Raw genomic sequence first — 20244 nt, 5'->3', positions numbered from 1 at the left:
TCCTACTCTGAATAGCACATAAAGAAGTACAAAATTCAGTTTCTTTGTTTGCTTGGGTATTTGTTTTTCTTTGATTCTAATTTGTAAAAACTTTTCCTTATAAAGCCATATTTATCACCCTTTAAGTATGGCATGTCTATCCCTATGAAACTAAGAACAACTTGAAAAAACTTTAGAGGATACAGACAAATTTTTCAAATGTCCTTCAGCTTACTTGTGTGCATTTCCTCAAAAGAGACTCTTGCAAAGCAGTTTGGAGTTTAGAATAGCTTTGAAAGCATTTATTGTTCCAAGGCTAATTTTAACCTGTGATAAAGATTGCTTCTTGTATTCAGTTGAATGTGATATCTAGTAATTGTTTGTCAAGGCTAAGTGCTGTAGGACATAATGCATTTTTTAAATGGTGTTTTGTAATTATAATACCATCCTCTTTATGGTCTAATATGTGAAAGGATGCTATTGGGTAAGTGTGTTAGAATTATGAGAAAACAGACTTTCACATTTTATCATGTCAGATATTAAATCTCATAGATGTTTAACTTACATTTTAGGGGAGTTTGATTTTGTATATTTGCTTAAATGAATTATTGTTGTTGTATGAATGGCTTCACAAATTGTTGGCATAAATGTTTTTTCTTCTTCATACTGCATCTTTCCTTTGTAGTCTATTTGTAGGATGTTGTTAGAAGGATTCCCAAAGATAGTCCAAGCATGTATGTGGCATCTAAATTGATTTTTATAAGAGTTTGGTATTATCCCTAAATCACAAATTTGAGTAATGATCAAAAAAGTTTACATAGCAAAATTTCCAATTTTGCGTCCATGTTGTATATTTTATAATTTATTGATAAATGAAGTTTTGGTATCCTGGTCAATAATGACTGAAAGTGCTGTTTAGTGACCATGTCACATTATGGCATCGTTTTACTAATGGAATGACTAGACTCTGTATTCTTTCTGAAATATTATGCAGGACTAAAGATTAAAAGGTGGTAATATTGAGGACACTGCATATCACATTTCAATGGCTGAATCCGGAGCACTTCCACCTTTAAGTCTGCATATAATCTTGATTTTTTCAGCTTGATAAGTATTTTTTTTCCACAGAGTAATTTAGCATGTGTATTACAGAGTGTATAAAATTTAGATAGTTTAAGAAACAATAAAATGAATACCTTTGTGTCACTTCACATACATTGTAGAATTCATTATTCCCTTATTTTAACTCTGTCACCCTCATCAAATTATTTCCCTTTCTATTCCTTTTAGAAGTAATGATATAGACTTTGTAGTAATCATTTTATTGCTTTTGGGGATAGTTTACCAGAGATAGATGCCTCAACAGTATGCTGTTTTGTTTTGTCTATATTTGTATTTTGTCCAGTTTATTTTTCTCTGCTACTTGCTTTTTCTTGATTTTTTCAATACATTGGTTTTCACAGCCACACTAGTTGAGTTAGCATTAGCTCTTTCATTTTCTCTGCTGTATACTATTTCTTCTAAGTAATCTTTTCCTACCTCCCTCCTTCCCTCCTTTGTCTTTCCCTAAGTCTTTGGTTTTGGTGTTTTATTTACTGTTAGGTATCAGTTAACAAGTGTTTACCTTGGGTGTGTTGGTATTCCTGAATCTAAAGATTGGTGTCTCTTATTAATTCTGTTAAGTGTCTGACAATATGTATTAATATAGAGCCTTTCGCAATTTCTTCCAATATCTTCCTGTGAGATCCAATTATAATTCTCTGATAATTCTCATTTTGCCTTCCATGTCTCCTAAGCTCCTTAACATGTCTTTCAACATTTGTCTTCGATGTCTTTCATGTAATTCTCCAGATACATTATTAGGTTCACTAATTCTCATCAGATATGTCTAATAGTTTGTTTACTCCAAACTATTAAGGTTCTTTATTCATCAATAATTATTTTTTCTAGAAATACTTTCTTATTTACATTTTAGATTTTCATGGCAAGTTTTGAGTTTCTTATACTTTGATTGTATAAGTCTCTTATTTTTCAAACATTAAACATTTATTTTATATTCTGTACCTGATAATCATAATGTTGGTTTTTATTGTGGCTATGATTTTGCAGCTTTTTCTCTCAGCTGACTCAATTTATGTTGTCTTTTTTCTCTTTAACTTAGTAGAATTCTATTATCAGTACATATTCCATAAAAATATTATTAATGGGATTTTTTTTTTTTGTTATTTGGAGAAAAATTTCCTCCAAACAGGGTCAGAAATTATTTTTTCCCAGTTATTTGAAGACAATATGACCTGGCACCACTTTTAAATCAAATTTTAACTAGAGGACTTGAGGTCATACAAGACTGAGGGGTTTTTAACCCATAATTAAGGCTAAATTGAATACATAGCTATTGAAACAGAAAGGATATCATCCTGGAGCCCTCTGAGTATCTTCTAAGTTGACAAATAATCAAAGAAGCATCAGACATATAGATAAAAGACAAAGTCAAGAAGAATGTAATAGTAACATATATATACTAAATCACTCCTCCATGGCTTTGTTCTGACCCTTAAATAGTTTATATAAAACAAGGATAATGATACAAAAGTAAGGGGAAGAGCAGTTAGGGATTTTACCAAGGAAGGCATAGCAAACAAAATTATTTAGATTCAAGTTCTGCTTTCTCCATTGAAAAGAGATAAGTAAATTAGGTTTTCTAGAAAGATTCCTTAGTGTGAGTTGTTTACCTGTAAATGTTTTTATTAAAAGCAGCCTCCACCTAGCCTTTAGAGTCCATACCATGACATCAGCCTTTTGCCAAAGATATACTTTGAGGTGGCATATTGTTGGGTCCCCTACAGACACTATCATTGTCTTCTACTTATTTCTTAGTTTGCAAATTGAGAGCATGTTTATTTTGGTTTTGGTTCTGCTTTTTTTGGAGGGTTCTCACCTACTTAGCACCATAACTTGCCCCTGACCTTGTCTGCTCTCTTGGGTATTTCTAAGTCATTTGAATTCACCAGTACTTGACCAGGGGCTGGCTGAGAGCTTGAGGACAAATACTGCCTTAAAACTATTTTGTGTTTGTAGATCTCAGCTTCTTGTCATTTCTGATCTCTGGGAAACTTCCTTATTTTGATACCAGTACAGTTGTGCAGTTTTTTGTCTTGTCACATATTTTTAAATTTTGTATTATGTTTTTTCCTCAAAATCTGTTGAATTTATTCAGAAATGGAAAACTATAATTCTTACAGATGCTTCCTTCCTTAAATAACAGTCATTTCATTTGTAGTGACTTCTAGAATAAAACCAGAGGATTTTGTCAGGGCACAACATAAATCTCCCTGTATCCCTCTGGGTTCTCTTCAGTGTGGTGAGTAATCAAAAGCAAAAAAAAAATAAAATAAAATAAATAACATATGTATGTAAAATTCAATGTCCGTAAAATCTAAAGAATAATGGATCAGAACAGGAATATTTATTTTGAACTTAGGACCCATTGCAGACAGAGAGGGAGATAGATGTCACATGACAGTCAAGGAAGGATGACTTCATCTTTATCCTGAAAGCAAAATGAGATTCTGAGCTAGAAATAATATGTTTGCTGATAAACCTAGAACTGGGTGACACCATCAAATTACATTCTATGTCATAAAAGGGAAAACAGTGGTTGTTTCTTTCAACAGGAAAGGAAGAACCTTAGAGTATAATGATCTCTTCTTCATTTAAAGGGCAGGACTTGGGTAAGAATAGAATTCTCTCTTAGCCTTCAGAGCCCCCACTAACTCTCAACCTAAAACAATGTATATTCTTTAAGTAACCTCCTAAACTTACAGACCCCAGACTAACCTCTAGTTCTCATACCATAGTGACAAGGAGCCAATTCTGGGCCAGCAGAAAAAAACTCTGTGTGACTTTTTTCACAATTTATGCAAGTTTTATAAAAAGTAAAGTTTTTTTTTTATATTTATCATTTTCAATAAAAATTCTGCTCTAATGCTTGAAGATGATTAATAATTATTGGAACTGACTCATGCTTACACCTTCACAGCTACTATTCTGGGCCTTAAAAGATTTCTTCAAAGCATATCACATGATCATCTTATAAGAAGGCCAGCAGAAATTTCTAAGTTAATTACAGTTTGGCAGAGTGTATCCAAAACCTCTTATCTGAACAGTGAACCCAATAATTTAATCAGTCTGTCTGTTGATTAATCACGTTCTAATCCATCTGATATCAGCACTGAAAAGCTCTTCATCTGTTTCTTGTAAAACTTATCTCTGTAAATGCACAGCTGCTGTGAGCTATTGGTATTAATAACTTGAATAGGAGACAGAACACAATGGATTCTCAAAGCCTGCAGAAAAAGTTTGAATTCTTTAAAACAGTTATTCAAGACTCGATACTATGACCCAAGTCTGTATCTCCTCCTCATTTCTCATGCTTTCCCAACTTCAGCCCACACAGTAGCTAAGGCCAGTCACCTTCAGCCCGCACAATAGCTAAGGCCAGTCATTAGAGGCCACTAATATTATTATTCATAAATACCAGAGAGCTGCGTAACAGGTGGACAAATCACTTATATTTCTTTGAGCCCAGTTTTAGCAACTCCCACTTTGGTTTTGACTATTTCTGAAGCTGGTCATTTGATATATGAACAAATATTTATTTTTCAGATATCTCATTTCAGGCATGTGCTGTATTATTTCAGTTGCTGTCCTACTACCATTTTGTGATCTAGGGGAGTCTGTTTGATGATTTAAGATGAATAGTGAGGAGCAATTTCTGAGCTACTGGGTGGCATATACAGCTTGATGGTATAAGATGAAACTGTCTAATCTACCTTCTGACTGACTGCCTGACCAGAGGTTGCTGGGACATAGGGTGGAGCAAGTGAAAATGTGGACCTTAAAAGACTAAACACAGGCTGGGCCACACTGTGTTTTTTTTTTTGTTGTTGTTGTTGTTGTTTTTGGCTCTCCTTGCACCCTGTCTCTGCCCATCTGATGCAATCTGCTGGTAAGACAGATAGCATCCTCCCTTGAACCGACCAATACATTTCCTTCCCCTTCTCTAGCTTAGTGCTATCTTTTCTCACTCTCTGTGTAAATCTGCTTTTGGGTTTGAATTGTATGCTTAAGTACCATGTTAGGAATCACAAACTGGATCATTTACCCTCAGCTTTGAATGAGAAAGTCAAAGTGCAAAACAAATTTTTAACTTTCTATTTATAAAATTATAAACTTTGAAAAAGGTCAAGAGAAAAAGGTAAAAGACTAGACAAGTCTGATAGGCATTATTTTATGACTCAGACATCAGTAAAAGTCAATTAGTCTCTATCTTCAGCAGTATGAGACACAAAATCCTCTAGATATTTGATACTGTCCAAATTTGATGCTGTCCATACAATTCAAGGTAAGCACTAGAGACCTTGTTAGTCAGTTCCTTTTTGACATACAGTAGACATTCAGTATATTTAGTTTCTATTCACTCTTGCCCTCTCTTTAAGCCTAGCCTGGTTGTAAATTGTTTTCCTATTCATTCTAGCACTCTATGTTATAGTTCTTTGCTTTTACCCTCTTATTTCTTCCACTATCTTACCATCCTTGAATAAAGTATTCATTCAGTTACTTCAACCTAAGACTGAGAGTGAGTGTGTGTGGCCCATTTTGTGTAGATAGTCCAGGACCAACATACTGGCATCACAGAATTCCCATGGAGTCTAAAACATGGGACACTTTCAAAGGGTTCTTAGAACTTTGATTTTGTATGGTTTTGAGCGACAGGTATAGGAAATGGACTGACATGGTTGATTCAAGACTATGGAGTGTTTCATTTAACTAAATGATATTTTGTCTGTTTTGTATGGCTATTTTCCTAGTTAACCAAACTTATCAATGATCATATGATATTTTCTCCTGAGATTTCTAAAGTGAACCTGCAGAGACTCGTGCTGATTCAGCGACTCCTTCAATACTAGTTTGACTCTCAATTACTCCATCTTTATTTACACAAACATCTGTGTGAATCCTAATGAATTTGACGCTACTACCCACAGTTAATTAAGCAAGGGGTGAATTTTGAACCTAAGTCAAACCTACTAGAGTCTTTGCCACCAAGGTTAAAATTGGATCTGAGCAATTACAAGTTTGAGAGAGTGACTGTACTTATAATTTGTAAATGTGGGTACTGTCAGGGGCCTGCATTCTAGTGTATGAACTGAGATAGAGAGAACTCTGTAGAGAGAGGAATGAAGAGATATGGAAATAGAAGCAGAGAAGACATGAAGAAACATTCTTAATTGCATTTCCTTATAGCTCCATTTCCTTCCTTGCATTATGTGATACATTTCTTTTCCTTAAATAAATACACCACATCCTACTTTCATAAAAAATTTTGCTTGCTCACATTCATTTATGTTTCATTCAGCACAATCAGGCCTAATTATTATCAGTTGCATCGAATGTTAAAGGGGCACTAATATCAGTATTCTTAAATACCAGAGAGCTGTGTAACAGTGGACAAGTCACTTAAATTTCTTTGATCCCACTTCTAGCATTCACAACAGAAAGATCAAATGAAATAAATTATTTGAGAGATTTTTCTCTATACAATTCTGAATTATTATTGTTTCTGTAATTTCAATACTACTCTTTTCTTGTCAATTTATTTTGTATTTTTAAGTGAACATTATTTTTGTTTATTGTGCTTTCTAGGTAGATAGACAGATTAAAAGTTCTTAATGACAAATAGGTAAATTTTGCCTCTAATTCAGGTTTTTGTGTGCTTTTATATGACAGTAGGAAGAAAACATTATAAATAAAAAATTTCCATCCTACCAACCCCACTGTTATCAAAAATAGCCAAATAGAGTTTATTCTATTATAAAGTTTATTTGGGGAAGTAATCAAATATTAATACACTTAGTTCATAAAGAAAATAAGATGTTAGAGACTTTTTTGTCATAATAGTTAAGTTGTACTGGAAATGGGGCTGCTGCTGAATTTTATTTTACTTTTTGCTATCCCCAAGATAGTAGTATGTCAGATTTATAATGATGGAATCATATTATATAACATGATATTTGTTGTTAGATTTGTTTGCAAATTGATTCTCCTCTTTTATGGAATAATAATATAGTTAAGTCCCACATAGATAAGATATGATATATTTTAGAAGGCATGTGTCCTGCAGTGCTTTTTAGTTTTGAAACTCAATCTTATAAAACCAAATAATTAACAGATTTGTTTGAGAAAACAACTAGTTCACAGCAGAATCTTGGAAATTAAATAAAAGAACAAATATCCCTAAATTTACAGGTTTTCAGGTAAGCCAGCAAAACTTTATAGCTTATAACAATATGTACTATGCTACCACTAGCAGACTTCTCATTGTGCCACGTGTGTCTTCAGTTCAAGAATAAAGCTTATTTAAAATTATATATCACTGGCCTCCCTAGTGGCACAGGGGCAAAGTCTCAGTGCTATCAAGCTATCTCCAGCCATGGCCTGAGTTTGATCCCTAGCCAGGGAGCTACCCACATAGTGCAGCAGACCTCGCCTGTCACACCCAGTGTTCTCCTCAGCAGTGTATTTCAGTAAATCTGCCTGTTCTGCTTCCCACTCTATCTCTGGTGAATCCTCTCACCCCCCTGCACCTCCGTCCTACACCTCAGTTCTTGTATGCATAAATAAATAAAAATAAATCTTTTTAAAAAATAAAATAATATATCACTTATGCTTTCAGAAAGTCATCCGTGTTCCACTATCCCTAACTTCTCCTTTAACATCTATGTATATTCCAAGAGGTAACCACTTTCCTGAATAATTTTAAATCATTCTCTTACTTTTACTACTTATATTTCATCACCTAAGTATGTTTCACTAGACAATATGCTGCATTCTTTGCTTACTTTAGTAAACATATTATATACATTTTCCACAGCTTGCTCTTTTCATTCAATGACACATTTAGTCTATATGTTGTGATATAGTAGCTATGATTTGATTTGCAGATTTTATTTTTTTTCTTTTCTTTTTTTTTCTTTTAATTTTTTTTTTATAGAGGCATGTTTTTATTTATTTATTTATTTGTTTGTTTGTTTTGTTTGTTTATACATGCACTGGGTACAGTCAGAAGCGCAGGAGGGTGAGAGAATTCACCAGAGCCAGAGCGGGAGGCAGAGCAGGCAGAAGGACCGTAGTACACTGCTGAGGGGAGCAGCGGGCGGCAGGAGAGGTCTGCACGCCATGTGGGACCCTCCTCCGGTGGCCGGGGAGCAGCTGGGGATCGAACCGGCGCCACAGAGGCCACGGGCAGCTTCTCAACCCAGCACTCAACCGCTGCGCCACTGGGGAGGCCCTATTTTTTTAATTTTCTTCCAACTATTCCAATTCATTCCCAATCCCTTAGCAAGACGTCGCTGCAAAGTTTCCTTTTTCTGTTCATTGAGACCACTGGTAGTAACCATGGAAACACCTTCTTTAAAAGAAGGTCAAGTAAATGAACTTAAACAAACACATATAATCAATCTGTTTACCATTTAAATCTCTTTACTAATGCTGCAAAATCACTATCATCACTTCAAATGTTAAGAGGTCACTAACACTGGATTTTATAATGTAAGTTACAATATCATTTAATGCAGAGCTATCTCACCTAACATCTCTTTATCTATAAAGTTCCATTGTTTAGAATTTGAATATTATTAGTGCACTAAAGATTAAAACTGTTTTAATTCACTTATTTGTTATCAGGAATAAAATCTTATCTGTTCTCTTATTGAATAGTTAATTTTTTTATACTAACTCCCTTAAGCAATGCTAATATGATTTAACTAGTGAATATTACAGCAAAATATTACCTTATGAAGTTAAAATCATACTAAAATTCTACTATTCCCAATTCAAAATCTTTAGTAAGTTATTGTCTAATTATTGAAGCACTAATCATGTCACCAAGGATAACTGATTGTATTCAAGTTTTCGTTCCTCTTTCATTTAATTAAAAAATTATAAGGGTCTCAAGTCATTGGAGAGGGCTTTTGACAAAGCAGTTGTAAATACCACTGAATAAGAAAGAAAACTAGAACAAAATTTCTATTGATTTTTTTTCCCCACTGGATAACCACATTGGAATTTTGGTATTTTTGTTGAATTTGGAACATACTGATTTTTTTAATTACTAGGACATTGATAATTGACTCACTGATAGGTGACAAGGCCTAAAGATAAGTGTATTTACTTTGGGCAGTTATGAAGGATATATTTTCTTTTCTTGAGTAAGAAGAGATAACTACCTATTTAGAGAAACGCATCCTATCATAAAAGAACAAAAAGGAATAAACAATCCCTATCATAAAGTAGATAAAGTTTCCCTTTGATTTGCCTTATAGTATATCTTCAATCTTGGTTATAATCATTGATAATCTTCCCATGAAATATCTACATTTTAGCTCTGTATTATAGAAAAGTAAAACAACTCCAACCTCCAACATTAATCGACTGAATTCATAGTACAATAGGGAAAATCTCTAATGGTAAAAGTTCAAGTATAAGTTTATCAATGGGAGTGGAAGAATTTTAAAAAAGAATTTACTTGTGTGTACTCCAACTAAGTAATATCTGCTTATTGACCATTTCTGTTGTTTTGGGTTACTGCCCTAGTTATTATTAGAATTATTTCTATAAAACAGCATATGATAAGGCCTCCTTGGCCATTGAGATTTTCCTTTCTTACTATAATAGGTGCAGTTCTTCCATTCTGTGTCTTTTTTTTTTTAATTTGTTATTATAGCATTTCCTGCACATATGATGAAAATACAGGCCCACCTGGGGCATAGACATGAGGCAACTGTAATTGGTCAATGCCCTGATAGGGTTCATTAGCTAAGACATGTCCAAGGTAACTATGAACAGGTTAGGAATTCATATCCACCTGAATCAGAAAAACATGATTTGGACTGTATTGGATTAGGCCTATTTTATTTGGATCCCTGCAGCAATTTAAGACCAGCAATGGGAAAGGTCTTAGAAGATAAATCATGATGAAAATCAAGTCTACTTGTTATCATCAAGGCTGTGCAGTAGGCTGGAAGGGGAAGATGTGGAAATATGGGCAATCTCTGTCACAGCATGCTGATACCAGGAACAGGCCATAGTGGTGGTGGTGGTAGGATGAGGATGCCTACAGAATCAGGAGAAGCAAATAGGAACCCCATTGTCTAAGAAAGAATCTTATCACAGATCCAGTACCTGAAATTTGAATATAAGCCCAAATCTACTTGTCTGCTCAACAACAGAATGAGATTAGGCCTCTGGAACGGCCTGTTCTAGTGCTTAGGGTTTTAGTCTAGACTCCCATAGGAAACATTATTTGATTACCTACAAAAGATCAGGCTAGAAGCTTGGCTTGTTGCAGCAAACAATATATAGCTTCTTCCCTTCCAAAGTTAGAGTTAATGGAAAATAGAAGAATATAGACAATTGCAGTGCAAGTTTGTGAAAGTGTCAATTGGATAAGGTATATATTGCTATGGTGGTGTGAATCAGATCATCTTATTGAGACCTGTTGACACAGAAGAGAACAGAAATGGTTTTCAAAGGGACTGAGGGATGGACAGGAGCTGGGGACTCTGCCAATGAGTGAGTCAGTTTTGTTGAATCAACAGAAAGAGTTGCCTCCAGGCCTATAAATTACAAAATGGTTATTTAAAACAGGTGCCCTTAATTTTGGAACTACTCAGTGGGAGGGTACATGACTTGGTGAACTGAGTAAGCACTCTATTGACCTCCTTAGTTATTTTTTTCTTTCACCACCAGTGGCTAGATGGACTAGTCTAGGTGAAGAGCATCTTGAGCAGGGGTCAGTGTAGAGGAAATGGGTATCTCAAAGCTTAAAAATATGGCCATGAAAATTGGAACATAGAAGAAAAGCAGCCCCATTTAAGCAAAACATTTCTAAAGTTGTCTTGTCAGACTCTTGAACCATGAGAGAACCTCCTGGAGCGTGAGCTGCACAGAAGCCACCTGCTTGGGTGGAGAGAATACATTTAAGCATTTGCCAAGAGAGAAATTTGACCCACTAGGCTTGAACTTCCTGGAGTGACTACTTGTCATTTTCCCCATTAAGACAGTGTAACATGGTTTCACAATAGCAAATCAAAAAAAAGGCTGGTGATGTTGCCCACAGTTACAATAGAAGTGGAATGGCTTAATTAGTAAAACATTAACTGGCAGGATTCCTATAAGTAAAAATGTACATATTTAAGGAGGCTTATTATAACATTTATACCATTTATTTTATAATATACTAATTCAAATGTAAAAGTGAATGTAAATTACCAGAAATTAACATGCAATGTGAAGAAAAGTCCTTTTATCCTCTGCAACTGTAGCATTTGGCAGATTCAGGAATAAATAATCTTTTGTGGCAAGGGTATGCCTTATCAAACATATGCAGATCAGCACTAATTAATGCTAATTAAGGTTTCCTGTCTATCTAGTTGGAAAAACGTCCAAATGTTATGAAATCCAGTTAGTATGCCTATTACGCTAATTGTTTTATATGGGGTGGTTCTTAATTAAAATATGTAAATTGACCTTAATTGCTATATACTAATGGGGGTTCATGTTATCGCACTAAAAGTGACAAGATGGTGAGGAGGGGTACTTAAATGACTAATTCTGATAAATCCTTAACTAAATGACCTTTACTCAAAATTAATTTTAATTGGAAGTTGGCTAAAGAAACATTTTCCTTCTTTCTTTTTAGTTTTTAGTAATGTAAAAATGTTACTCTTTTTTGTTAATGCAGCTTTAGAAGCAGTGTAGATTGTTAATTATACTTAACAAGCAAGTTAATTTGACTGTTTACTGTTTATATTTATCTGGAAGTTATTGATATCCCCATCTCAATCTTAGGAAAAGTGATTTCTGTTTAAATGTGAATTTTTGTTAGAATCTTACAGGAAAGTTGACCCAGTGAGTTTGTTTCAGTATGTGCTAAAGTTTGATGAGCCAGTAGTTCTAATATGTATTTCTTGGCTGATTTACTTTGGAATTACATTTTAACGAAAAATGTATTTTTTTCTTTACAAACATTAACTCTACTAGAATTGAAATCTGATTGGAGACACTTAGATTAAATAGACTGAAATGATATTTTTATGCATTACTTATGCTTTTATTTATTTAACTGCAAATAGATTAAAATGTGTATGCCCCAAACGAGTGTAAATTAATTAACATATTTTATATTTTCAGTACACTAACCTTAGAGTTATCAGAGTCATTTAAATAAAGCTAACAAATATTTTCTTTTACACGTTCATTTATGAGCAGTTTATGTGCAACTGTAATTTAGGATATATTTTAATAATTATTCAAATATGGGAGAAGAGGCTTGGTAAAATATTGTCATATGGAAATGAGTAGAAACTAAAGATCATGTTTTATCTTTGTCAAAAGAGATCCAGTAACTTTACTCTTTCATCAGGACATTGTGACAAATGTTTCACCCAGAATCATCCGGGGGACCACCTCTGGCCCAGTTTATGGCCCTGGACAAAGCTCCTTCCTGAATATTGAGCTCATCAGTGAAAAAACGGCTGCATATTGGTGTCAGAGTGTCACTGAACTAAAGGCTGACTTTCCAGACAATGTAAGTGTGATTTAACGTCTAAAACAAAAAGAATTGGCATAAGTTGGTGAATGTTTATTTAAACATCCAATTCATAGGCTTATAAATATTAATGTGTATAATATATTTTATTAAAGAATCTGCCAGTTGCTTTGCTGATGCACAGAAAGATAAAAAAGAAAGAAAATCTCCAGAACTCATAAAAATCTTCACACTGTGAGGCTTTGTTATAAATGGGTACCATGTAGATGGAAGAAGTATCTACATAAGCAGGAGGAAGAGAAATGAAATACTCATTTTATTGAGTTGGTTTTTACTGTATATGGTTAGTATTTATGAAGGTGATGACCTTCGGAAGATATTGCTGACTATAAATAATTTTAAATATAAACCTAAGGCAGAAGCAGCATAACTTCTTATATCGTTTATTTATATTTTTTCAATGGAAAATAATCTACCAAATAATTTTAACACCCCTATACTAAATAAGAAGACTCTCTTTCATAAAACCTATCATGTAAAAAAAAAACTTTTTTTCTTTTAATGTGCACAGACCTTACAGTAAATTCAAGCTTATGTATATTTCATTTCTATTTAGATCTTTATGTGTTGCCAATAGTTTTTAAATCTATAGGTCATATTTTCCCTTCAATAGTCAATTAGCATTGTCCTTAATGTCATTCACTAATTTTCTTCTGCCTTTCCCTCTTTCTTCCTGCTCCTCACATTTCAGCTGTGCATGTGCATGCACACACACACACACACAAACACACTTCTCTGTCTCTCAAAGAGTTGATGGTGAATGGGGCAATGTGTGTGTTTATATTGTAGAAAATATTTATTCTTCATTGTTCTTTCAAAATGAGAGAACACAAAGCAGTTTATTGACATATTAAAATCTAATATAACTTGTGAATAATAGCCCACAAGCTGAAAAAATAATATTATACAAAAGAAATTTAAATATCATGCTATTGCCAAACCCATCAAGTTTTTTGTTTGTTTTAGAAATCAAAAAATATTTCAAAATTCCCTTATATCTTGAAACAAAATATAGTCACATAGAATATACCTTCCTTAAGTTGACCCCTTACAATGTGAAGGAAGCCATCAAGACCCATCTAGAAATCTGATGTTCCAGTTATCTTTATTTTCACATTATATAATCAACTTTAATAACAATTACATTGAATTTTATTTTTTAAAGGACCTATCTCTCTTGGGAAACTTTTCTTTGAATGTCAAAAACAATGTGGTCAACCACAAAAAGAGTCTTTAATGTAACTTTAATCTTGGTTTATATGCTTAAGGTACTGTGCTAGTTATCAATAATGAAATACAACACTAATAATAATCATAATGAAAACAACAGTAATAAGTATGAGCATTCACATAATATTCACTCTGTGCTAAGCATAGTTATATATTATGCATTTTAACATTCATTCACTCTTTCAACAACTTTATAAGATAGGTGTTATTATTTCCTCCATTTCATAGCCGGGGAAATTGAGGCACAGAGAGGGTAAGACCTTGTCAGAGTTTACACAGCTAATATATGGTGAAGCCAGATTTTGAACTTGAATTTAACTTTTAGTGTCAATGCTCCTGTGTAATAATAGCATTCTCTAGCAATCTGTCTATATTACAATATCATTTCAGGCCATTAAATGTTCACTATTACTTTTTTTTTAAAAGATTTATTTATTTATTTATTTATATAAGTACTGGGTACAGCCAGAAGCACGGGAGGGTGAGAGAATTCACCAGAGCCAGAGCGGGGAGCAGAGCAGGCAGAAGGACCGAAGTACACTGCTGAGGGGAGCAGCGGGTGGCAGGAGAGTTCTGCACGCCATGTAGGACCCTTGCCCAGTGGCCAGGGATCGAACCGGTGCTGCAGAGGCTGCGGGCAGCTTTGCAACCCAGCACTCAACCACTGCGCCACCAGGGAGGTCCTCACTATTACTTTTTAATGCAATATAGGAACAGTATGAAATATAATTTCCCACATATTACTTGAATAGTATTAGATAATCCAATACATCTTAAAAATATACCCTTTCTGGAAAAAAGTTCATGTGGTAATTTCTCTCCTTTCTTGGGCAGTAGTAAGATGTTATAATAATGCCCTCCAAGAAATGATAGCAGTAGACAAGAAAGCTAAGATAAAACTCTTGCTTTGTGATTCCACAGTCAAGCAGAAAGAAGAGACATTTTTAAATGTTTTTTTCAATTTCCCTAGAAACAATTTTCTTTTCCTATCATGCTTTCTCTTCTGAGAAAACAATGGATGCTTTTCTTGTTTCCAGTTCTTCCATTTAGATTATACTCATTATTCTTTTTCTGAATTCTTAGAACTAATTTTTAACATTTTTACTCCTTATATCAAAGATAGCATTTTAAATACAATTAAAATGACATTCCCATTTGAACCCATAGAAATCATGAGTGCACCTAGATATTGCCATGCTGAGAGTAGAATATCCCCCACTGTTTTGGAATTACTCTGATGCCAAACCCAATGAGCTGAATGAAAGAAGGTGACCCTTCATTTTCCAAGTTTAATTATCACTCTCACTGGAGTTTTCCCACATCATTCTCAAGTGCATGGCTGCCACCTTTAATGATAGGGATCGGATAATTCAAGTCACTGTGGCAGCTTCTAAGTAAGGCTAACTTTTCTGAAAAAGAAATTGTGCTGGGGGGCATTTTGATCTGCTAATATCAGCAGCTAGTATCTCTGTTTCCAGAATGAGTAGGCACTAGCTGCCCACTTACCAGAGGAGACAACTAGAAGATCATCTTGAATATAAAGTCAAAAAGAACCCCTGAATTATATTGTAAGGGTTCGTTTCTTAACTATCACAGAGTTATAACAAAGCCTACACTTATACTAGACTTCTGCTCAGCTTTCAAGGTTTCCTTTTATTTATCTGTGAATTAAATTTGGCACACTGATCATTGTAGTGACAATTTATTACTAAGAGTTTTTTGTTCCTAAGCTGAGATTTTGTAATGCTTATTATGAAATGTACTGTATAATTAGGGCTTACAGAAATCAATTTTAAGTGAATCCTTTCATTCTACTGCAAAAACCTTAGAAATCATATATTTTAGGCTTGGAAATATGTTACCAAAAAATACTTGCTGCATTTTTGTTTGCATGTACTGAATTAGCAAGCAAAAACTGACATTTTTGATCATCTGTGGCAGCTAAAGTAAGAGTTAGGAAAAAGATGGGGATTAGCATGAATCAAAGTTAGAAAAGGGAGTGATGGCTTTGTGAAAGAAATTAATAGAGGAAGAACAATTGATGTGTAAATACACTTTGATTACAATATATGTTATTTCTCCTGAACCCCTTTCAGCATTGCACAGATAAGTTCAAAATGACTGCAAAGAACTTGCTCTTCATCAGCATTCTTGACCAACAGCTTCTATATACAGAGTTCTTGATCTTTTATGTATACCAGGGATTCCTTAGGTAGCTTGATGAAGTCTAAGAGCCTCTACTCAGAATAATATTTTTAAATGAATAATCAGTATTTAATAGAAAGTCTATCATTATTCCATCATGGTTTGTCATTTGTCCCAAGGCAGGATATTTTATTGCCCAGTTCTAACTATTTTGCACAAATATAACCATTCCTAGAAAACAATACTAATGACTCATTGTAGACTTCTTTTTTTCATTTTTATCTAACCCTAATTTAAGTTAGAGAACTTTGCAAATAGGAAAGTCAAAGAATTGAGTCAGATTTAGGTATTGTCCCAGCAAGGAGGATGTTCATTGCTCATCAAATCACACCATAATCCCTGCATCGTATTCTTACAGGCTTCACAAAGGCTGACTCAGCAAAAAAAAAATTTTCTTTGGAGTATTTGTAATAATGTTCTGCTCATAGGAAACAGGGGAATTTTGTTAGGCAATCCTTTGGAGTAATAAAGTAGAGTAATAGAGAAAAGTGCAATATATGTATTACCAATTCAGCAATGACCAGCACAAGGTCACTACTTCTGCTTTCTTATTATGGGACTTGGAAAGTCCCTTATAAACAGGAACATCACCTTGGCTTTTCTCATATTTCAAAGAGGATCTTCACCAACAGAAATGTAAGCATCCCTGCAATGGAAGGATCCTCCTTTGCTCCCACTGGAGTTTTTTGAGCTTGCCAAGTCCCTGTTTCTGTCACTTTCTATGCATTCCTATGATAATTTATTTTAAATAAATTAGGGTACTTTTATAGCAGGTATTGAAGAGAAAGTTAACATATTCTTCAGGAAACTCTTCTGTTCTTTGCACCAGAGCTCAAGTAGTGATTTTCTAATTATTGTTCATGAATTCAGAGGACACATGTATGCAAATCCCATCCTCCCTTCTTTGCTAAAATCCAGAAGATTATTTAATGACATTACTATATTGATTTCCAAAAAGAGCCATCTAGTCTACAAAAAAATAATCACAACAGTAATGGAAATGTGAAAAGTTAGAGTAGGTATGGTAAAACAATGATTGCTCAGTTATTCTAACAAATCGGTTTCACTTCTCTAGAATTTATAGTTTAAGGGCTAAAGATTTGGGATTTAGGGTCAGAATGGATTTGGATCTCAAAACCTCATCTGACTTGCAATTTATTAACACTGTCACCTTCAGCATCCTCATCTGTATAGTGATAATGCCTACTCTCAGAGGCAGGTATAAAAATTAAATGAGATATTTGTGTAATATGTGTGGCATGTTACAATTATTCACAACTAGAATTTATATTGTTTAGAAAACCTTTATGTATTTAGCTTTCCTTTCAACTTAAAATAATTTGTATTCATATAATATTCTCAGAGGGAGATTTAGTAAGCCAAAGGTAGCAGAATGTTAATAGCCATTGAAGTATAATGTCCAATTGATTTTCAAAACATTTCTGATCTAACAGTTTATATACGAGACACTTTTTCAGAAATAATTAACAAAAAATAAAGACTAATTTACTAAATATGTTTCTTAGTGATTCTTCAGAACTTGAGTTCATTACATGTCAATTAGCATGTAAAGACCAATGTTTTATTCATTATACTTCCTTGCTTTTATGTCATCCGTTCATTTGAATTAACAGCTTCCAATTAAAACAAAACTTAAATGATGGATGATATTTTCTTGGTGTCAGCATAGAAGCAAAGAAAAATTGAAATATGCTTAATTCCATAAAACAAGAAGAACCAAAATTAATGAGAATTCATAATATAGTTCATAGTACTGCTATTGTTTTCTGGCTTCATGTAGTCAGATATTTTCGTAAGGTAGGCTATTACTAGCTCTTAATAGAAAATATTAGCTATAAGCTAGATAGAGAAATGGGGACTGAATTTACTTTCTCAACTGAAATAGCAACATTAAAAAACAGTAAAAAATATACAAAACAACAGTTTTAAAGATTTAGAACATCAGGCAATAAGAACAAAGGTCATTAGAGATGAAATACAAAGGAGATTGGCCCTACATTGCCCCAGAAAGGTTCCAGGCTACATAATTGGCAATAGAAACCAGAGATTTTCCTGAGTTAAGGAGATCGAAGTGATACTAGTGAGATCCAGAAAACTAGAATTCACAATATAGTGCACCAGAATGTGGATGGCTGCATGCAGAGAGACCTCCAGAGATCTTCAGAGGAAATCTTGAGTATCCAGCAGAGTAAAGATCAGCTCATGCATTCACTTTACAAGATAATACAATAAATTGCAAGAGAGTACAAAAAGAACTTTCCTAGTGGATTGGAAACAGTAGTATTTAGTGCTTATATAGATTTGGGAATACTGACTTTTCCTGCCAGCTAGACTAGAACACTAATGATTCACAATTAGCTCTAGGTTTCCCAATGGCTTGGTCATGTCCAACAAACCTTAAAAGCCAGACCTGAAAGGATTAAAATGTTTCTAAGTAATGTAGCTGCAACGTAGAGCAAAACTAAAGAATGTAAGAATTCAAAAATATCTAGTACTAAATAACTTTATAAAATTCAGTGTCTGACATCTGGTTGAAAATTCCCTTACTATGTAAGCAAATAGGAAAATATATCCCAAAATAAGAGGAAAGTCAATTAAAACTGTGCCAGAATTGTGCAATGTTAGAATTAGTAGGAAAATACATTAAAACATATTGTATCTCTATTACATATGTTCAAAAGCTAAGTGAAGACTTGAAAGATAAATAAGAGACCTAAATCAAACTTCTAGGCATGATCACTATAATAAATGGAAGGAAAACTGGAAGTTATTGATAGAATATTTGTCATTGCAGAAAAAAAATGACTGGTAAATTCAAATCTGTACCAATAAGAATTCTAAATAATGTAACACACACACACACACACAGAGGGAAGGAAGAGTAAATGAGAAAGATCATATACCATCAGGACAAACTTATACGTACTGAAATTCCCACAATTTGAATACATAATGTTCCAAACACTCTCAATTTTACTTAAAATGATAAATGCCCCCCCTATACCTGGAAAAAACTAGATCAAAAAAGAAAATAAGTTCCAAGTATGAGAAATGTAATGGGAACTAAACAAAGGTAGTATATCAAAATAAGATTAATCAAAGCAATGATAAAGAGATAATCTTAAAAGCAGCCTAAGACAAAAATATATTCCATATGGAAGAACAAATATAAAGGTCACTTCTGTGATTTATCATCAGAAAGAATGCAACAAATTTAAAGTGCTAGGGGAAAAAACAACAACAAATTTAAAGTGCTAGAAATAAAACAAAAAAATCTAGTATTTTGATTTCAAAATTCATCAATATCTTTCAAACAATACTAATACTATCCAATACAAGACAGTGCAATACAATACAAAAATAAATGCTTTCCAATATAAAATTACTGAAAATATTCATATCTGGGAGGGCTGCAGTACCAAAAATGTTTTAGTCAGAAGAAAATGATGCCAGGTTGAATTATAGAACTGTACAAAGGAATGAAGACTATGGGAAAATTCATAATTTTTTCTTATAATTATACTCACTTTAGAAGATAATTGGTTGTTTAAATAAAAATACAACTGGTGTGTGAGTTCTTAGCATTGTAAAGGTAAAATATAGAGCAGTAGTACCAAAGCTTTGAGGAAATAATGAAAGTATACTACCGTGAACTCTTAAAACTTATATAAAGTTTCATATCACATGATGTAAAAGTCTATCACAAATGGACTGTGATAATGTAAAGATGTGTAATCTAAGCCCTAAACAACAGCTAACATAATGTGCAAAGTGTTGTAACTTTTTAAGCAACAATAAAAGTATAACATAAAATCATCAAAAAAAAAAAGAAGGAAATTAAAAAGAGATCAGACAAAAGTGAAATTATATAGTATGGTGATAGAGTTAAACCTAACCACATCAATAATGACATTAAATGTAAATGGTCTGAACACCTCAATTATAAGGCAGAGATTTTTAGATTGAATAAAATAACAAGATTCAACTGAATGTCGCTTACCAGAAAAAGTTTTCAATATAAAGACACAAATAGGAGGAAAAGGAAGCTATGAGAAAAGATATAACATGCTAGCTATAATCAAATAAAATCTTATTATATTAGCAGCAAAGTAGATACTAAGGAATGTTACTAGGGAAAA

The 20244-nt window shown here is 33.5% G+C and overlaps 1 protein-coding gene across 1 annotated transcript in view; it reads left to right on the top strand.

The window, feature by feature from the left end:
* Positions 1 to 20244, top strand: part of DPYD (dihydropyrimidine dehydrogenase) — a 743206-nt gene that overhangs the window by 402934 nt on the left and 320028 nt on the right. Inside the window, exon 14 of the mRNA XM_037498291.2 lies at positions 12464 to 12628. Coding sequence (XP_037354188.1) covers positions 12464 to 12628 — 165 coding nt within the window. The remainder of the gene's footprint in view (positions 1 to 12463; positions 12629 to 20244) is intronic.

Source organism: Talpa occidentalis, unplaced genomic scaffold (assembly GCF_014898055.3).
Source record: "Talpa occidentalis isolate TD23 unplaced genomic scaffold, MPIMG_talOcc4v2.1 talOcc4.9, whole genome shotgun sequence".
Classification (NCBI taxonomy): domain Eukaryota; kingdom Metazoa; phylum Chordata; class Mammalia; order Eulipotyphla; family Talpidae; genus Talpa; species Talpa occidentalis.
This window is presented reverse-complemented; position numbering and strand designations above follow the sequence as displayed.